This window comes from Pseudophryne corroboree, chromosome 6, assembly GCF_028390025.1.
Source record: "Pseudophryne corroboree isolate aPseCor3 chromosome 6, aPseCor3.hap2, whole genome shotgun sequence".
Taxonomy (NCBI): Eukaryota; Metazoa; Chordata; class Amphibia; order Anura; family Myobatrachidae; genus Pseudophryne; species Pseudophryne corroboree.
The window spans coordinates 524120259-524139580 of NC_086449.1; the positions used below are offsets into that span (position 1 = coordinate 524120259).

Genomic DNA, 19322 nt, shown 5'->3' on the forward strand with positions numbered 1-19322 from the left:
GTGCCCAGATACAAATATGCCCCCAGTATAGTGGCCAGATACAAATATACCCCCAGTATAGTGCCAGATACACATATGCCCCCAGTAGCACTGCTCATTGCTGCCGGGCTCCTCTGCTGCTGGCTGGTGCCGGGCTCCTCTGGTGCTGGGCCCCTCTGCTGCTGGCTCCCGCCGTGCTCCTTTTCTACTGCCGCGGGGAGGAGAGCGCAGCGAGCGCCTCTCCTGCCCTTCAGTCTGGTCTCCGTTGGTGACCATTCCAAATATGGTGGCAGTTCATGAGCCAATCAGGAGCCGCTGCTGCCGGTCCGCTAACTCTGATTGGCGGACGAACCGGCGCCTGATTTGAGTTGTCTGACAGGCCACCCTTAGAAGTCAGGCACCCCCTGCTGACCGCTCCTAAGAAACGTGCCTTGAGCTGGCACTACGTACGAGGATACTGTACTGATTAATTTGATATGACACCTGTACATTGTGTGTGACTGAGTCTGTATAGGAAGCAGATCAGAACTTGTATTAGAAAAAAGCTGTGGCTGCTACATTGTAGCACTTTGTTTACAGATTAAGAGACTCAGGGGGTATGTCCTCTCTCTAGACCTCAGCCCTTCTAATGGCCCGCTGTTATGGTCGCCCTAAAAGCGGACCAATAAGAAAAGGGAACTTGGGATTAGTGGCATGACCAGGAATTGGAACTAAGCTGTGACCCTGTGCTAGACAGGAATGACAACAAAAACTTATTTTGCTGTCTGCTCTGGGATAGCAAAACCACCTGTGTTTAACCATCGATAGAAAAATATATATATTATTTTTAGATATAATTTACAAATGAAAAAGTGTAATTTTTCCTTCCCAGTACCACTTTTATGGGTAGGTTCAATTACATGCAATGGGAGTGAGTTGCTATTGCAACAGTCTGATTTCTCCCTAGACTTGCTGATTTTTGTGCTCCGCCTTAAGGGGCTGTGAACACAATAAGCAAGTTCAAATATTCGAACCCTAAAATGTGCTATTCTCTTGCATCAGTTGCTCAATAAAATCTATTTAAAATCATAAGATTGTGCTTACCTGCCATCTTCAAGTTCAGTTATGTAACATTGGACAGTTGTTGCTCTGCTCATCCACTTTGCTTTTGATCATCCACTAGCAGGACTCCCATCGACTTCAGCATATGAGAAAGGTAAGGTGTGAAGCAAAAAGGCAGAGATACTGGCATATGTAGGAATAAGGCAATGGAACTGGCATAGGCTGGGAAAGGGCAGCAAGGTTGACATAGTCAGCTAAGTAAGTGAAACTAGCATAGACAGGAGCAGTGGCGTAACTTAATACCAGTTGCCCGGAGGTAAATGTTTGTGCCCCCTCGCCCCCCCCCCCCATGCCGACTCTTCAGCTGCGTAAAACAAATTTAAACCTTACTTATGGTTATGCAAACAACAAAAATACAAAAAGCATACCTATCAGGCAAAATGATGCACAGTTGCACATGTGCAGAATACCAAATTGTAGCCATCTTGGTTATGTGTTGAAACCTCCCCGTAGGAGCAAACTTCAGCACCTGAAGGCAGTTAACACTGATAAGGTAAATTATCATAATAATAGCCCTATTTACTGCTCTCCCACCCAATAAATGTTCCTATGTTTCAAACTCACACATACTGTACTTCACTTATATGCAGTCACCTGCCCAACCTGGATTTCCCTGCCAATGACTGACCCAGAGCCCAGGGCCCGCCATGCAAGTTACTGCTCAAGTGTAGCCAGAGCTGCATGCAGAAGCCTCAGGTCTCTGTCACTATCACACCAAATACACAGCAAGCGTCTATTCCTCCTATACCTGCCCGAGGTAGCAGCATGGCTCACCAGCACCAGGCACCAGCTCCAATTGCCAGCAGACAGTTGCGCAACGCTGATTTCCAGATGTGCTAACATGAGGCTCGCTGCCATGTTTCCTCTCACTGTACTCAGACTGAGCAAGACTTCTATACAGGGCTTAGTAAAGGAGCACAGGAGAGTGACTGTACATGTGCTGTACATGGAACCCAGCAGCCAATATACACTGTGTGACAGTACATTATACAGGTACATGCAGTGATACAGTACATTATACATGCACATGCAGTGATATACTGTGACACAGTACATTATACAGGCACATGCAGTGATACAGTACATTATACAGGTACATGCAGTGATACAGTACATTATACATGCACATGCAGTGATATACTGTGACACAGTACATTATACAGGTACATGCAGTGATACAGTACATTATACAGGTACATGCAGTGATACAGTACATTATACATGTACATACAGTGATATACTGTGACACAGTACATTATACAGGCACATGCAGTGATACAGTACATTATACTGGTACATGCAGTGATACAGTACATTATACATGCACATGCAGTGATATACTGTGACACAGTACATTAGACAGGTACATGCAGCGATACAGTACATTATACAGGTACATGCAGTGATACAGTACATTATACATGCACATGCAGTGATATACTGTGACACAGTACATTATACAGGCACATGCAGTGATACAGCACATTATACCGGTACATCAGAATCAGAATCAGCTTTATTGGCCAGGTGTACTCACGTACACTAGGAATTCTTTGTGCAGCAACATGGAGGAAAAAAATGTAGCATACATTACAAACATTACACATATGAGTTCATACTGCACATATGCAACTGTACAGTAGACATATTATACATTTAAGACTAAAAACTAAGGCTGCTTGGCAGAGCAGCACCGAGGCAGCCATCCGCGGCGCCAACTAGAACTCACATAATGCACATAATACAGAAGATTTAAGCATTACATCAAAAGATAAACCACACAGACAAAGACACAGAAAGAATAATGCATGATTGGTGTAGGCATTTTGAGTAATAACCTCCAGGGGTTGTGTATTCCACCATCACAAGGCACCAGGTGCGGCAGCCATCTTAGGCGCACTGCGTAGGATTACCCACGGTGGAATAGTCCACCCCTAGAAGAGAACACAAAATGGGGAGATTGCAGAGTCCTTAAGTTCAGAGTAGGGTTCCAATAGAAACATCAGGTCCACGCATTTTTCATCCCATCCACAAGCGCCCCAGATAAGGCAGCCATGTTGGGCGCACTACAAGGTTACACTGTGGGAGATGAGCCATACAGTGGCCAAATGCATGTATGGGAGAACTGACACGTGTGTAGGCGTATGCTATATCCTGCATGGAAAGATCCAAATGAAGCACACCCCGCCCACAGGGGAACCATCCGAGGCAGCCATGTGGGGCGCACTGCATAGGTTACTGCTGGCAGGGTGTGCAACCAATGGAGATACAGTGATACAGTACATTATACATGCACATGCAGTGATATACTGTGGCACAGTACATTATACAGGCACATGCAGTGATACAGTACATTATACAGGCACATGCAGTGATACAGTACATTATACCGGTACATGCAGTGATACAGTACATTATACATGCACATGCAGTGATATACTGTGGCACAGTACATTATACAGGCACATGCAGTGATACAGTACATTATACCGGTACATGCAGTGATACAGCACATTATACAGGCACATGCAGTGATGCAGTACATTATACCGGTACATGCAGTGATACAGTACATTATACCAGTACATGCAGTGATACAGTACATTATACAGGCATATGCAGTGATACAGTACATTATACCGGTACATGCAGTGATACAGTACATTATACAGGCACATGCAGTGATATATTGTGATATAGTACATTATACAGTGCATAGCATGATGCAGACTTGTATACCCATCCTCACTGGGATGCCGTATAGATACAGTAAGTCCAGTGCTAATTAAGGACAAATAATATTTTACTTGACATTATTAGGTAAAATACAACTGTACAAAAATTGAATAATCCCGCACCAGTCCTAATATGTTCTCCTATATATATATATATATATATATATATTTAATATACTGTGGTCTTTTCTGCTTTACTCAAGAAGTATCTTTGGTCTTTAACCATGAATATATATTCTTGTTTGCAGGTGCTCTCCTTGTGCTTATGGGTCCTAGACCCGCATTTAAATACCAAAACCAGAAAGAGAAAAAAGAAGCATTTTTGTTGGACGCACTAGACCACAATTCCTTTTTTGTTAATTAAAATAGCTATTGTTTATTAGATATGCATTAAAACTATTTTAGGAATTGGTGAAATATAAAAATATAGTGTGAATAAGAAAAACAAAGTGTGATATTAAAACTACTTTTTTCCGATCAGTGATCCTTCAAAGTGAAATACACAATAAAAGGCTACTTTGCCTATAAATAATTCAGTGTTCATGTCTTATTTATGTTGTCCTATATATTGCTCTCTTAATTATTACGACAGCCTTACAGTGTGTGTTATTTACCCCTTGTACTGGGAAGATAAATTCGCAACACTTGCAAAATACCACAGTAAATTGGAGCTATTTGTACTGTTACCAAATATGATTCAACAATGTATCTCTATCTGCTCTCCATACAGCTAGAGATAATTCACCCACTAACTGCCTTAAAGTATCACACTGGTATTTCTGAAGGTTTCTGTTTAGGGATGGGTTTCCTACAAGGCAGTTATTAATAATACTGCTCTGCTGGTGATATAGTAGGCTTATCTACCATGAAACCCCCCATAGGTTGTGTTGGTGTACATATTATCACATTGGTGTTAGTTCAGATCTCATCACACAGTATACAGCCGTGTCGATTGGGCAATTTAACATAACACTGCCCTTTAATTGCGTTAATTCAGCGCTGTGTCACCCAAAATTGCACATGTTCACATTAATACTTTTGTTATTATTTATATTTAGGAGTGCAATCAGAAGGGTGATCTATCATATGATCTCTCGTTATTAACACCGCTATCTCAACGCTAAAACATCCCAAATCTGCACGTATTATTATCCACGCTCTTAATACTAAATACTGAGTGCTAGAGGTGCAGACAGGAGGGCAACAGCATGCGTTCCCACTCGGCTGTATTAATACCGCTAGCTCATTACTGAGCCTAGCGTGTGTGTAGTCTGGCGCTGGGAGTCAGCCATGCTCTCCCTCCTCTCTCCGTCTGACGGCTTCCACACGAAGAAGCCGCTGCTGACAGCGGAGATCGTGGAGGAAAGCTCTCACTCCAACTAGGTATAAATGGGCTCACTAGGACACACGTAGCAGTTATTAACACATTTTACACATTTAGTATTCACCTAGAATTTCTATACACTGATCGGAAGCAGCCCACGGCCGTTCCACCGTTCCACCTTAAGCTTCCTCAGGGCTAGAGCCAGACGGGGCCGCGCATCGTTCATCGCTTGTGCCTCCACACTGAAAGATATGAAAGGTATCTCGTTCATTAATGAACAAGACCGTTCATATCTTTCAGTCAAATCGACCAGTGTGTAGGGCCTATAAGAATCAAGAGGGAGAGAGGGTGTATGTGTGTGTGAGAGAGAGAGAGATGGAGGGAGCAAGAGGGAATGTAAGAGAGAGAGAGACATAGAGGAGCAAGAGACTGGAGAGTGTCAGAGAAATGGAGAGAAAGAAGCAACAGGGGGGGTGTATCGGGAGAGACCGTACCTGTTACAGGTGCAGGTCTCTAATGGGGTCGGGCCCTTCACGATATTAAGACATTGGGGATATTCCATTGTTTGAAAAGTCAGTTGGGTGTCTGTTTTTTCCTATCTAATAGAGAGGAAAAACAGGCACCAAACCGACTTTTCAAACATTTGAATTCCCCCCATTGACTGTTGTTATGAGAGACAAGTGCATAGGGGTAGAAGCAGGGCCGGATTAACAATGGGGCGGATGGAGCTGCAGCTCCAGGCCCCCCCAGTGAAAATAGGCCCAGAGAGATTCGCTGGAGGCTGGCATCATGTACAGGAAAAAAATATTTTGTTCCTGTTACAGCCAGTGCCGGAAGCCATGTGAGGTCCTGCACCCCTTCCAACACCTCCACCATACACCCCGCTGTCTGAATCGTATGCTGGAATCACATACAACCAGCGATCGACGTACCACTCCAGTCAGTAATCTCATCTGCAGTGCCATGACTGCTGTGCTGTTGCATAAATAACAGACCGCCCCCTTTATCAGTACTGGTGTGTAGAATGAAGGGGGTGGCTTAGGAGACAGCAGGTGCCGCCCACACTTGACGCCACCTCTCTGATACCTGGGTTTCCAAAGCTAAGGAGGCGGCTCCAGGAACAGGAGGAGGCGGCGGCGGCTCCAGGAACGGGCGGCGGCGGCTCCAGGAATGGGAGGAGGCGGCGGCTCCAGGAACGGGCGGAGGCGGCTCCAAGAACGAGAGCAGGCGGCTCCAGGAACGGCAGAAGGCGGCGCCGGCAATATGAACGGGAGCAGGTACACCGGCGGTACAGCATCTGATAGGTTCGTGAAGCTTTTGTGTAGTGAGCAGAGGCATCTGCTCCAGGTGTAGCGGAGCGGGTGCCGGCATGTGTCCTTCTGCAAACCCTGTTTGTGCTGGATCCCTTTCATCCATTGCTGCCAGTGTCATGTCCACCAGCAGCACCTGCTCCCAGCCGCATCCCTATAGCACCCACCTCAATGGGGCACTACAGTGCTTCAGGGGTATAACTTCTCTCCTATAAGGCTGCCTATTCGGCATACTAGGGGCAGGTGCACTGAGCACGTGCACACTGAGGCACTGAGCACATGCACACTGAGGGAGTAAGGTGCAGGAGTATAAGGAAAGAGGGAGTGAGGTGCAGGAGTATGAGAAGGAAAAGGAGTGAGGTGCAGGAGTATGAGAAGTGAGGTAGTGAGGTGCAAGGGTATGAGGAGGGAGTGCGGTGCATGAGCGAGAGAAGGAAGCAGGGAGGGAGGTGCAGTGCAGGGGCGACAGATGGAAAGAGGGAGTGAGGTGGCGAGAGAGGGAAGGAGAGAGTGAGGTGGAGGGGTTTGAGAAGGAAGAAAGTAGTGAGGTGCAGGGGTATGAGGAGGAAAGAGGGAGTGAGGTGCTACGGTATGAGGAGGTAGTGAGGTGCAGGGGTATGAGGTAGAAAGAGGGAGTGAGGTGCTAAGGTATGAGGAGGTAATGAGGTGCAGGGGTATGAGGAGGAAAGAGGGAGTGAGTTGCAGTGCCAGGGTGAGAGATGGAAGGAGGGAATGAGGTACAGGGGCCAGAGAAGGAGGGAGAGAGTGAGATACAGTGCAGGGGTGAGAAATGGAAGGAGGGAGTGAGGTACAGGGGTGAGAGAGGGAAGGAGAGAGTGAGGGACAGTGCAGGGGTGAGAGATGGAAGGAGGGAGTGAGGTACAGGGGTGAGAGAGGGAAGGAGACAGTGAGGTGGAGGGGAATGAGGAGGAAAGAGGGAGTGAGGTGCAGGGGTATGAGGAGGGAGTGAGGTGCAGGGTTATGAGGAGGGAGTGAGGTGCAGGGGTATGAGGAGGAAAGAGAGTGAGGTGTTAGGGTATGAGGAGGAAGGAGGGCGTGAGGTGCAGTGCAGGGGTGAGAGATGGAAGGAGGGAATTAGCTACAGGGGCCAGAGAAGTAGAGAGTGAGGTACAGTGGTGAGAGATAAAAGGAGGGAGTGAGGCACAGGGACAAGTGATGGAAGGAGATAGTGAGGTGCAGGGGTGAGAGATGGAAGGAAGAAGCGAGGTACAGGGATGAGAAAAGGAGGGAGGGAGTGCGGTGCACTGCAAAGGTGAGAGATAGAAGAGGGAATGAGGTACAGGGGACAGAGAGAGTTAGAAGAGAGAATGAGGTACAGGGGACAGAGAGAGTTAGAAGAGGGAATGAGGTACAGGGGACAGAGTAGGAGGGAGTGATGGTGCGTACACACGGGGAGGTATTTTCTTACAATTTTGACTAGTCAAAACCGTAAGAAAAGTTTGTGCAGATCGCAAGGTGAAAGTCACCTTGCGATCCCGATTCGATGCCGATGTGCGGTCCCGCGCAATCGGCACGGCAGGCATAGATAGACTATGCAGTCAAGTCAATTTTGCCTCTCTCTATAGAAGAGATAGTCAAAATTGACACTTAGCCAAAATCACACGTAGTCAGTATCGCAAGCACACTCATTCTGTGCTTGCGATGCCGACCTAGCCCCTGTCGCATAGTGAGAATCGGGCATAGCCTGAATCTCATCGTGTGTATGGGCCTTTAGGTAAAGTGGTGAGAGATAGATAGGGAGTGAGGTACAATGACAAGAGATGGAAGGAGATAGTGAAGTGCAGCGGTGAGAGATGGCAGGAGGGAGTGAAAAGTGCAGGGTGAAAGAAGGATAGAGGGTACGAGAGGCATATGGGTAAGTAAGGGAAGGAGGAAATAAGAGTAGCAGGGGTGACCCGTAGCAGGGGTGACCCGTGAGACATTAAGAAAAGCTGATATAAAACAGTTACTGTATGGGGAAGAGGATGATGAACACAGGGGAGGTAGGAAGCACAGGTTGGATAACTATATAACATGGTTTCTCTTATACTATATACTGTAGTTATAAAAAGTATCTAAAGTTGGTTAACTTTATCATAATCCCTATAGTTTCTGGGATTCTAGGTGTACTCCAGATCCCAGGCCATTCTATTACATTTTCAATACCCCCACTTCTAAATACACACTTCGACCACTGCATACAACAATAATAACAACAACAGAGTACTCGACCCAGCTCTGTTATTATTGCTGTATGTGACTCTGGCTTACTAGCTGGTTACCATGGTGAATGGCCAGGCCGAACTTTCTTGGCTCCTCCTCCTCGCACGGGTTTTGCCGGGAACTTCCTCCTCTGGCTGTCACCAGGGGCCTGTCACCTCTATTCTGGCCCCTCTGTCCTGCCCCTGTCCCTACTGTTTTGGCCCCCCTGTCCTGGTCCTGTCATTTCTGTCCTGTCCCTCTAGGCTAAAAAGCAATGTGCATTGTGCTTTGACTGGAAGGGACTCGGCAAAGCCTGGAAGGCTTCACTGAAGCTGGAAAGGCTTTTGTTGTCTATAAATGGCGTAAGCCAGTGGTTTCCAAACTTTTTTGAATCATGGCACCCTAGAATATCAGAATTTTTTTTCACGGCACCCCTAGGCCAAAAATTTTTTATTGAGAAATTTAGAAAGAAATATTACATTAAGTAGATTGCGTTTATATGTCATCCTTATGGTCAGTTGTGTGGTGAGGGACAAGATTTGCTTCTGTTTGGCCACATATTTTATGACTGGCAGCCACCAGCACTAGTTTTGCCTATTATATTGACCATGAATAATTTGAATTGGTCCTGGACCACCAACCCAGGGCACCCCTGCAAGTGTCCCGAGGCACCCCAGGGAGCCACGGCACACAGTTTGGGAACCACTGGCGTAAGCGATACAGGGGTAAATGTATGAAGCAGTGATAAGTGTGGAGAAGTGAGCCAGTGGAGAAGTTGCCCATGGCTACCAATCAGCTATTCTGTATAATTTTATCGTATGCAAATTATAAATGTTACTTCAATGCTGATTGGTTGCCATGGGCAACTTCTCCACTGGCTCACTTCTCCACTCTTATCACTGCTTCATACATTTACCCCACAGTTACAAGCAGCAGTAAGCTTATGCAAGCCACACCGTATGTGTAGACCACGCAAACCCACAGCACTGATTACACACCCTGCGGTGGCACACAATAGGCCTTTCATGAATTTCAGCTCCAGGCCCATGCGGACCTTAATCTGGCACTGGGTAGAAGGAGACAGGTGTGTGCTGTCGGAGGAATGCAGTGTAGTTAGGACCCTGTGTTGCCATGCTGAGAGCAGTTGTGGAGATCACTTACCTCTTCATGCTGGTAGTGCCTCCTGTGCAGACCCTGTCAGAGCAGCATGCTGAGCAAGCAGAGCAGCAGTGTAGGAGTCAGTCACATGCACTTCTGCACATGTGTTATGCAGTTCAGCCATTCGGAGAGAGGAGGGGTGGAGTCAATGGCTGGACAGCTGAATAAAACAGAGTTGGGGCGGGGCTGCAGCTGTCCTGCTGTGTAATATAACATGGGTGCACGCTGCCTAATTATGGCAATAGGTAGCATTTGACACCCTGCCCAATCCGCCCCCTTACCTGTAAGCAATTGCGGCACAGCATTGCATAGCTGGCTGCTGCCAGGACTCGGGAGCTGGCCTGGTAGGGGCAGAGTAAGCCCGGCTAATGTGTGACCACAGTGTGGAGCCCCCAATGTGTGGGGGCTCCTGGACAGCTGCCCTGTCAGCTCCACATACAATCTGCATATTCTTCACTCAGAGCCACAGTATGGACATACAGGGCTTCCGTAGGCTGTACTAGGATCACGTGCCCACCCTTGCTAAATCCTCCACAGTCAAAAAATAAATAAACCACCATCCTCCAGAAGCTTGCCCTCCCTATTGTACTATGATGGCAGCTTCTTGTTACTATAGTAAGGGCACGGAACAGAGAACAATGGAGGAAGTTCCCCCTTCAGGCCTGGAGCCCGACAGCCAATGACTCCATAGTCTCCCAGAGTTCCGCCTCTGGCAGGAAAAGGGCAGAAGTTGGAAAATGTCAGAGTCTGGTATAGATCAGAAAAGGGCAGGGGCTGTTATAGTCATGAAAAATGCAAAGGGTCTAGCGTAGGCTGGAATAGACAAAGAGGCTGGGAATAAACAGAAGGGCTAGCTAAGAGAGGTGATAAACTAGAAAAGGGGAAGGAAGCTGCATATAGTGTATACTTATCTTTGCCTTGTTTCATGTGCAGAGGAAGACACTAGACATGTCCTTATACCTTGTAGGCTAGTGGAGAAGGAGAGGAGATGGGGTCATGCAGACCCCCGTCCAGCTGAAGAGTGCCAGAAATACTGTATAGTGGGTGGCAGGCGCGGATCATGACAAAAGTGCACAGGAGCCTAGTTTAATTTTAAACTTTAAAAATACTATACTGCAAGCTACTACAGGCAGGACTTCCCCATAGCTGTGTACAGGGTGTAACTGAAGCTGATGCATTAGCCAAATGCAGCAGATGAATAAAGTAGCATTTGGCCGCAGCAAGAGCACAACACAGAGCAAATCACTTACAAGGCACCTGGCCTAGAATGCTGCCAGCTTTGGCCCTATTTTCATGGGGCTGATGCTGATTGAGTGTTATGCCAGTTGCTGTAGCGCATCTTGTGAGAATTGCACTGCACATGTCCAGAGCAATGTATGTGCTCATATGCATCCGGGCATGCTTGCGTGATTCTCCCACTGCGCACATATGCTGGCCATGGTAAAGACGCATTTACACCTGGGAAAGCAGTACAGGGCAAATGCAAATATTGGAGGCTGATGATAATGACTGTCGCTGGTACTAACAAACTGCTTATGGCGGCTGTTGGCCAACACACTACTGACCACACACACACACACACACACACACACCCATTTTAACTCACTCAGGCATGGTTTATGTTATGTTTTTGTGAGCTTAAGTTGCTTTGTCTTTGGCTTGCCTATACACAGATGGAGTAGTTTCTGCTGTATTAGAGAGATTCTGTAGTTTAACTGATGCCGAACAGGTAATGTGTTTATTATCCATTTAAGATAGGTTTGACCTGTGGCTGACATAAACAGGACACTTATACTGTACTATTGCCGATTAGAGTGCATGATGAATCCCACATGTAGGAGAACGGTCTGTTTTGTGCATACTGTTTCAGGGGCAGGGGGGTTTGAGTAATTTTGACCCTTTTTGCAACCAACCTGCATTAGCTCCTGTATGTGCTGTATGGGAGAACGCAGCTGTCTTAAAGGGGGGCAGTTAATTTACCGGCTGTGAGGATAAGGATGCCAGAATCCTGACACCCGGTGAAATACCGGCTGTCGATATACCGATTGCCGGCTTCAATCCCCACTTGGCAATTCTCATGTCGGTCTCCGGACCGCTGGAATCCCGACAGCCGGGATATCATACTGATCCTGTATTAATTGAAACATTTACAGTATAAAAAGCAGAGATCTGTCCATAGTGAGGAATATGTGATAATTAGAATGTGTGCCGCAATCTGTGAAATCTATTTCCCAATATTTTCTCAGTGAACAATTGCACTTTGCTTAACACATTGAGTAGGAATGTATTAAAGTATCTATTTGCATTTGATTTCTCTGCTTTCATGTTAAACTCTAATTTCCCACTTAAATTAACGTGGGATAAATAAAATAAGGTAAAACATATTATGGCATAATTTGCATAGCTCTAGACAAGTTAATTACATTTTGAAATACATGGGGGAAAGAGTAGATCAATATGTCCATTGTGAAGTAGGACTTATAGCCATGTATTCTATGTGTTGGGTGGATTGTTTCACATCACAGCACCTGTTTAGTACATCCCAAAGTGTTTATCTGGCTTACAGTATTATTGGCAATAGGACCATAACTAGGAGTGGACGAGTAGTGTTGCTACCCGGAACACAGAACCTTATGGATCAGCACCGTTGCTCCCCCATTGACCCTAGCATTTGGCCTGAAAGAGCCAAAGAGAGCCTGGAGAGCCACACAGTGTTCTTAGCTCCTTTCTGGTGATGGCCCCGCCCCCTCGCTGTAGAATCACATGGACGATGGCAGAGCGGCACAGGACGGAACATAGCACTTGTTGGCAATGTACTGTTGAATCTGTATTATAATTTGATGTGCCAAATCCACCATGTCACATAGCAGCTTCATAGGTTTTAAGCCCCTAACTTACAAACCCTGAAAATCGTTTGCCTCCTATTAACGCTATAGCTGCAATCTGTCAAAGTGTAAATGCGGTTGAACCTCATAAAACTGGCATATTTGGAAGTTTACTGCAATACGTGTGGATCCCTGTAAGTATTTAAAAAAAAAGTCTGCAGCAGATATCAGAGATACTTGCTGCGGACCTGTGGCACAGCAATCCCCATAGAAGTGTATGGGGCTGCCATGTGCATACATGCAGCAAGCTTCACAACTTTCTAATGCTTGTGCCTGATAGGCATCATCTATGGATGGTGTTTCCTAAAGTATAAAAGCCTATGGGTATGTATATATTGATGTATATTGCGGGCCTGATTCCAAGTCCATGCAGCTCCATATGTGGCCCCATTTAACAAATTTTCGCAAACTGGGCATGTGCTATAGGAAACATACACATCTTTGCCTGTCACTGGTCATGTCGGATTCACCAGCCGCTTCTCTCAGTACGTGAAATGGGAATTTCTGAGTTTCATCTGTGTGGATACATGGAAAAGTCATATGTATGCTGAGGCGATGCCTATTATAGATGGGTCTCTTGCTCCCAGCATGGGCTAGGTGTAAGTGCTAGTGACGACAGCTGCACTAGCAGTGCGGAGCAATGCGTATACATCAAGATGTACATGTAACGGCAGTAGCGTTCTGTTAGGAAAATGTGTATGAGACGCTCCTTCATGTAGCTTTAGCGATTTGCTTAATGAGAAGATACTGCAGCTGTCAGGCTATTTTGTTATATGTATTAAACTGTCAGTAAAGCATACTAACAAGGTGTAGCCTGAGATGGAGTGGGGGATAACGTGATGTGATGTCTTCGTGACCTTTCTTTCTCTATTCTCTCTTAGCTATACAAGGATCAGGGGTGATTTTTCGAACTGTGGAAGTAACTCTACACAAAGAAGGTAACACCTTTGGATTTGTGATACGAGGTAAGTTACTACCAAACATAAGCTGTATATAGACTCAATCAGCTGCCTTATTGCATGTTTAATAGAAAATGAACAACAATTTTTGCCATGTTTTTGGACATATGCTATATGTTATCCTAAAACAGGTTTCAATGAAAAAAATATTTGATGTGCTTTCACTTCTCCAGGTACCTGACCTGTTTATACATGCCTGAGTCTGTGTTTCAAAGCCATTTCTTCACCGCCTTCTCTCCAATGCACATGGCCTGTTAGAGCTGCAGAGTCAGAGCATCTATTCAGCTATGACCTAAGAGATGAGTAGATTGTGGACATCTGTCATCATACAGATGCATGGGGTTGATAAAATGTTTAATAGTCCAGAACGTTACATGGAGGAAGAGAAGGCCACCGAATAGAAGATGTATTTTGTTGATCTGGAGGTCTTTGTGGATGACATCAGTGGAGAGGAGCTGCTTGCTGATGGCTAAAAAGAATGCCCTCAAGTAGTATATGGCATAGATTCTGTGATTGTTGTCGATAGGTTGCTGCATGTTGGACCTGTTTGGAGAAGCTAAAAAATGAAATCAATAGGATTTTCTCCAAAGTGTAGAAAAATCATTAATGAATACTATTCATAAGCTGATTGTGCCACGAGCGGCATTGTTTTTGGGGTAATTACGCATTTCCAGCTCACTCTTAGGACTCTGTAAAGAATGCTGTAGGACAAGCAGTACATCTTGAAAGGGAATCTGTTAACAGATTTGGTAAATGCATGGTCAGTAGTGATGAGAGAGAAGTTTCTAAAAAAAACAGCCACCTAAGGACTTTGGTACCTTCTGATCATAGCTGGAGAATCCAGACTGCTTAGTTCAGTGTTATTTACTAGTCTAGTAACACAATAACACAATGACAATCTTCTGTGAAGAACCAGTTCCAGTGGAGAGCTTAGTGTTGTGAGTGTGTGTGCTGGTCTCCAAGAGGTAGCCACCTAGCAATGTTTCATCAAAGAAGAAATACATACATCCAGAGGTTCAGCCATCAAACAGTGCAAAATTGATTTTTCTTCATTTTAATATAATCTTGCTACATTTAACCCTCTTATGGACACTAAGGGTGACCCCCAAGTAATTTTCACCTGGGAGAGACTGGCCAGGCAGAAGAACAGATGATTCCATTGCGAGAGGTCAGCACACTGGGAAATCTACATGTGGAGTCATGGCAAATTATTAGTTGCCTGCATGACCTTGGATACGCTAAGTATTTCTGAAACTTGTGCCATGGGCTTGTTGGATAAGAAGAATTTGAACATTACTGGAATTAAATGCTTCTCTTAGTCTCTTGGTGTTAATAGCAAAGCATTATGAGAACCAGAAGACAAAAATCATCCACGTAGCTCATATCCAAACAAGAGATCAGAGTCCATAACATGTTTAATATTGTTGATTGTAAGCTGCACTGTCAGAAAAACAGGGACTACCTGTGTGTGCTGGTGGACAGAATGCCTAAAGTAACTCAGGGTTTTATAATTAATTTTGAGATTTTCAGAATGAGGAAGAGGTAATTTCCAGAAGATGTGGTTGAAATCAAAGATGCCATCATTGCCCTGTACCCAAAGTAAATGTCTTCGCTGTTTTCTATCTGTATCTTTCTACCAAGAGCACAACAGGGAAAACCAAGGTCGTAAAGACCTCTGACAAGCAGCAAGCAAACACAATTTTCCATTGGAAGACCCCAAGAACAGTTCCTGCTACGGGCCAGTTTGAGAAGAATAAACTTTAATATTTTCTCAAATAACAGCAAAGACCAATTCCACCAGCCTTAGTGGCAAACACAGGATTTTGAGAGGCGGTATTCCAAATAACTGATTACAGATCTATGAAATAAAATAATAATAGATAGACAGCACACAGGCACCAAGACCGCCACCCCCACTTACATAGATCGCACAGGCACCATGACCACTCCCCCCCCCCCCTTTTTCCATAGGCTGACAGCACAGGAACCATGACCACACCCCCCACAAAGACAGCATGCAGGCACCAAACCCCCCCCCCCCCCCCCCACATTGATAGCAAGCGCACAGACACCACGAAACCCCCCCGCCATAGACTGACAGCACAGGAACCACGACCACCATCACCACCTCCTCCCCCCCCCCACACACACAAAGATAGTCAGCACACAGGCACCACGCCCCCCCCCCCCCCCCTTACATAGACGGCCAGCACACAGGCACCATGATCATCCCCTACCCTCCCCAGATAGACAGAAGACAGGCACCACGACCATCCCCCCCTCTCCAGAAGACAGGCACCACGACCATCCCCCCCTCTCCAGAAGACAGGCACCACGACCAACCCCCCCCCCTCTCCAGAAGACAGGCACCACGACCATACCCCCTCTCCAGAAGACGGGCACCACGACCATACCCCTCTCCAGAAGATGGGCACCACGACCATACCCCCTCTCCAGAAGACAGGCACCACGACCATACCCCCTCTCCAGAAGACAGGCACCACGATCATCCCCCTTCTCCAGAACTCAGAAACCACGACCATCCCCCCTCTCCAGAACTCAGGCACCATGACTATCTCCCCTCTCCAGAAGTCAGGCACCACAACCATCCCCCCTCTCCAGAAGACAGGCACCACGTCCATCCCCCCTCTCCAGAACTCAGGCACCACGACCATCCCCCCTCTCCAGAAGACAGGCACCACGACCATCCCCCCTCTCCAGAAGACAGGCACCACGACCATCCCCTCTATCCAGAAGACAGGCACCACGACCATCCCTCCCCCCAGTCCCACACACCAAGGAGAGCATAATTTAATATGAAATAATGACACCCACATCACCTCACCTGCTCTGGAGGTAGTGCAGCGGCGGGGAGTGAAGACACAGAAGACTGTGCCGCACCATGTGCCTCTTGCATTCTCAAGCCCCACCACGTGATCAGCGTGAGAGGAGCTGCTTCCCCTACATTCTGGCAGTCAGCCTATCAGCGAGTCTGCAGGGGAGCTGCTGCAGCCGCACAGGGTCTCATCACACTGGCTGAGACTCAGCGCTCCGGCAAATGAAATGTATTAAACAAAAATAAAATACATGAAAAAATTGGGAAACTGCTGCGCGATAGATTGGCGGCCAGGGGGTTTCTAGGTACTCTGGACCCCCCCCCCCCTGCGTGCGCATATGAGCATTTGTGGAGATCAAGACTCCCAACTTTGGTAAATCAAGATGAAATAACGCAAATCAAGGAGGGTTTGACGGAAAGAACTTCAAAGGAACTGGTAGAAGTCCATATAACCATGATAGAGGTATACAGTTATCACTGCCAGATGGCAAAGAAGCTATACATGCAGACTCAGCTCAGAGGAGCAATTTGCTGCATATATGATATAACTGCCTTATCATTTCTCCATCAACAAATTTCTGCCAAAACATCCACATTTCAATATTAGTCCTTCTCCTTGAATAGACATTACATATCTCTTTTTTGAAGCTGTGCCTTTAATCTTCACTGGGGGATGGAATAAAAAGCACTACTTTTTAATCTCTTACTTCTAAGTATCCCCATTTGATCCATCTTCAATGAAACAAAAGGAAAGTCCTGTTCTGTTGCTGGAACATAAAGTGCCGCTCTGCCTCACCATGACTGTGCCAGTGGAATCTCGACTCACATTCCTCCAGCTTCTGAAGAGCTTTTGATACTTCCCTACTGAATAAGCAGTCACTGTTTATACCTGGCAAATGAAAATAAACTTCTTACACATTTTAGTGCGTTAACTAGCACTGTAGTGGACTGTGTCCACACAGATTGCAGTTTTACATGATTGAAGATGATTCCAGTTGGTGTAGAGAAAAGTTTCCTACTGTATATAGATAAAGTAAAGAAAAAAAGTTTTCTGTAGATAGTTTTTCTGTGTTTTTAGCTGTCTTTACCATATGGCCTCAGAATGACCCTTATGGAGGCTGTCACAACTGAGGGCCTGAGCTGACGGGAGGCAGCCTCAGTTGTAGGGGCTGAGATGTACCGGAACCTGGGAGGTTGTATCAGACCCCTGGACATGTAAGTAACATGAATAATAACTGCCCGAAGGCGTGACCACGACAACTTGGATAAAAGTCAATGATGTTTATTATGACAACTCCGCAACACAGCAGCAGTAAAAGAAAACGTAAAAGTCAGCAAAGAATAAATACAGTTCCTGGGTACTACAGGATGGCAGGAGCCACAGGGCACTGGTAGTGTGAGATAGTTCTTATTATCTTCTAGATGGAAAGTCCTTACCAGGCCCGACTGTAGCAATGGAGATAACCCAGGATTGTGCCAGCTGGTGTTCCAGGAAAAGCTGGGTTGCTGAAGATAAAACAGCTGCTGTGGATACTGGCTGGAACCAGACTGTTGTTAGCACGGAGTGGATACTGGCTGGAACCAGTTAAATAATAAATGAACTTGGGAGCGATGAAATATGAACTGAAATGTAGAACTTGAGAGCGGAGAAATAATAATACCGGTGGAGAGTGGTAAAGTGTAGAAAGGACACCGGCCCTTTAAGGGAAGCTGTACTCTGCTGGAAGCTGAGCTGGAAGCAGGTTAAGTTGTAGCTGGAAACAGATGAATCCACAATGGATTGGAGAGTCAGGCTACACCGCAGGTGGAATGCTGGTGCGGGTCTCTATGGTGGAAGTCTTGAGACAGGAGCTGGAACCTGGAAGACAATCACAGGAGAGAGACAAACAGGAACTAGGTTTGACAACCAAAGCACTGACGCCTTCCTTGCTCAGGCACAGTGTATTTATACCTGCAGCAAGGAAGGGATTGGCTAGGCAATTATGCAGATTATCAATACTGAGAACAGATTGGTGGAAATGATCAGGTGACAGAATCCAAGATGGCTGCGCCCATGCAGACACTTGGAGGGAAGTTTGGTTTGTAATCCATGTGGTAATGAAAACAGTAATGGCGGCGCCGGCCACCGGAGACAGGAGGCGCCAGGCTGACAGATGCACATCCAACCACGCGGACACAGCGGAGGCCGCGGCTGACGTAATCGCCACTCTGACACTCTGCATGCAGAAGCTCAGGGACGGCGGCGGAGGCCGCGGGAGACGCCATGCCAGATGTAATAAGGCGTTACTGTGACAGCGTCTCAGAGAGACAGGAGAGGATGCAGGAATGTGAACATTAGGATAACAGATGGGATCCGGTCCTGGAGCGCTGAGCCAGCCTTAGGAGGCATCTGATGGGTAAGAAATGGCGTCCAGATACCCGGATCGTGACAGAGGCACATGGCACAGTATACAGTTAACTGCATCTTTGCACATCAAACGTAGCTGTAAGAAAGTACATTACATACATCTGCAATTTATCTTTCTATGTATTTTCCCTACACTCTCTAAAAGTCTATAACATGATGATGAAATAATAGATCAATTATTTTTCTGCACATGATGAAAGCTGAATATTCTCTTAGCTTGTTATCTGTGATCTGTTTGCAGCCTTTCATTGCTTTTAGTATATTTCTGAATTTATCAGAACTCTGAGATCCTTTACAGAAAAATGTAGAAAAATATTCTAGAGTATATAAGAATTTGTCTACATGAGTGAAATAGCCTTTTATTTTAGCTATCTGTTTTATCAATTTCAAACACTACGAGTCTAGACAAGCCGGAGACCAGTCCCA

The 19322-nt window shown here is 46.1% G+C and overlaps 1 protein-coding gene and 1 pseudogene across 18 annotated transcripts in view; both read left to right on the plus strand.

Moving 5' to 3' along the window:
- GRIP1 (glutamate receptor interacting protein 1) overlaps nucleotides 1-19322 on the plus strand; it is an 871453-nt gene that overhangs the window by 692723 nt on the left and 159408 nt on the right. For all 18 annotated transcript variants that reach the window (XM_063927530.1, XM_063927526.1, XM_063927521.1 and 15 more), the window contains one exon: nucleotides 13576-13659. In XM_063927530.1, coding sequence (XP_063783600.1) covers nucleotides 13576-13659 — 84 coding nt within the window. The remainder of the gene's footprint in view (nucleotides 1-13575; nucleotides 13660-19322) is intronic.
- On the plus strand, nucleotides 14272-15460 carry LOC134933900 (eukaryotic translation initiation factor 3 subunit B-like; annotated as a pseudogene).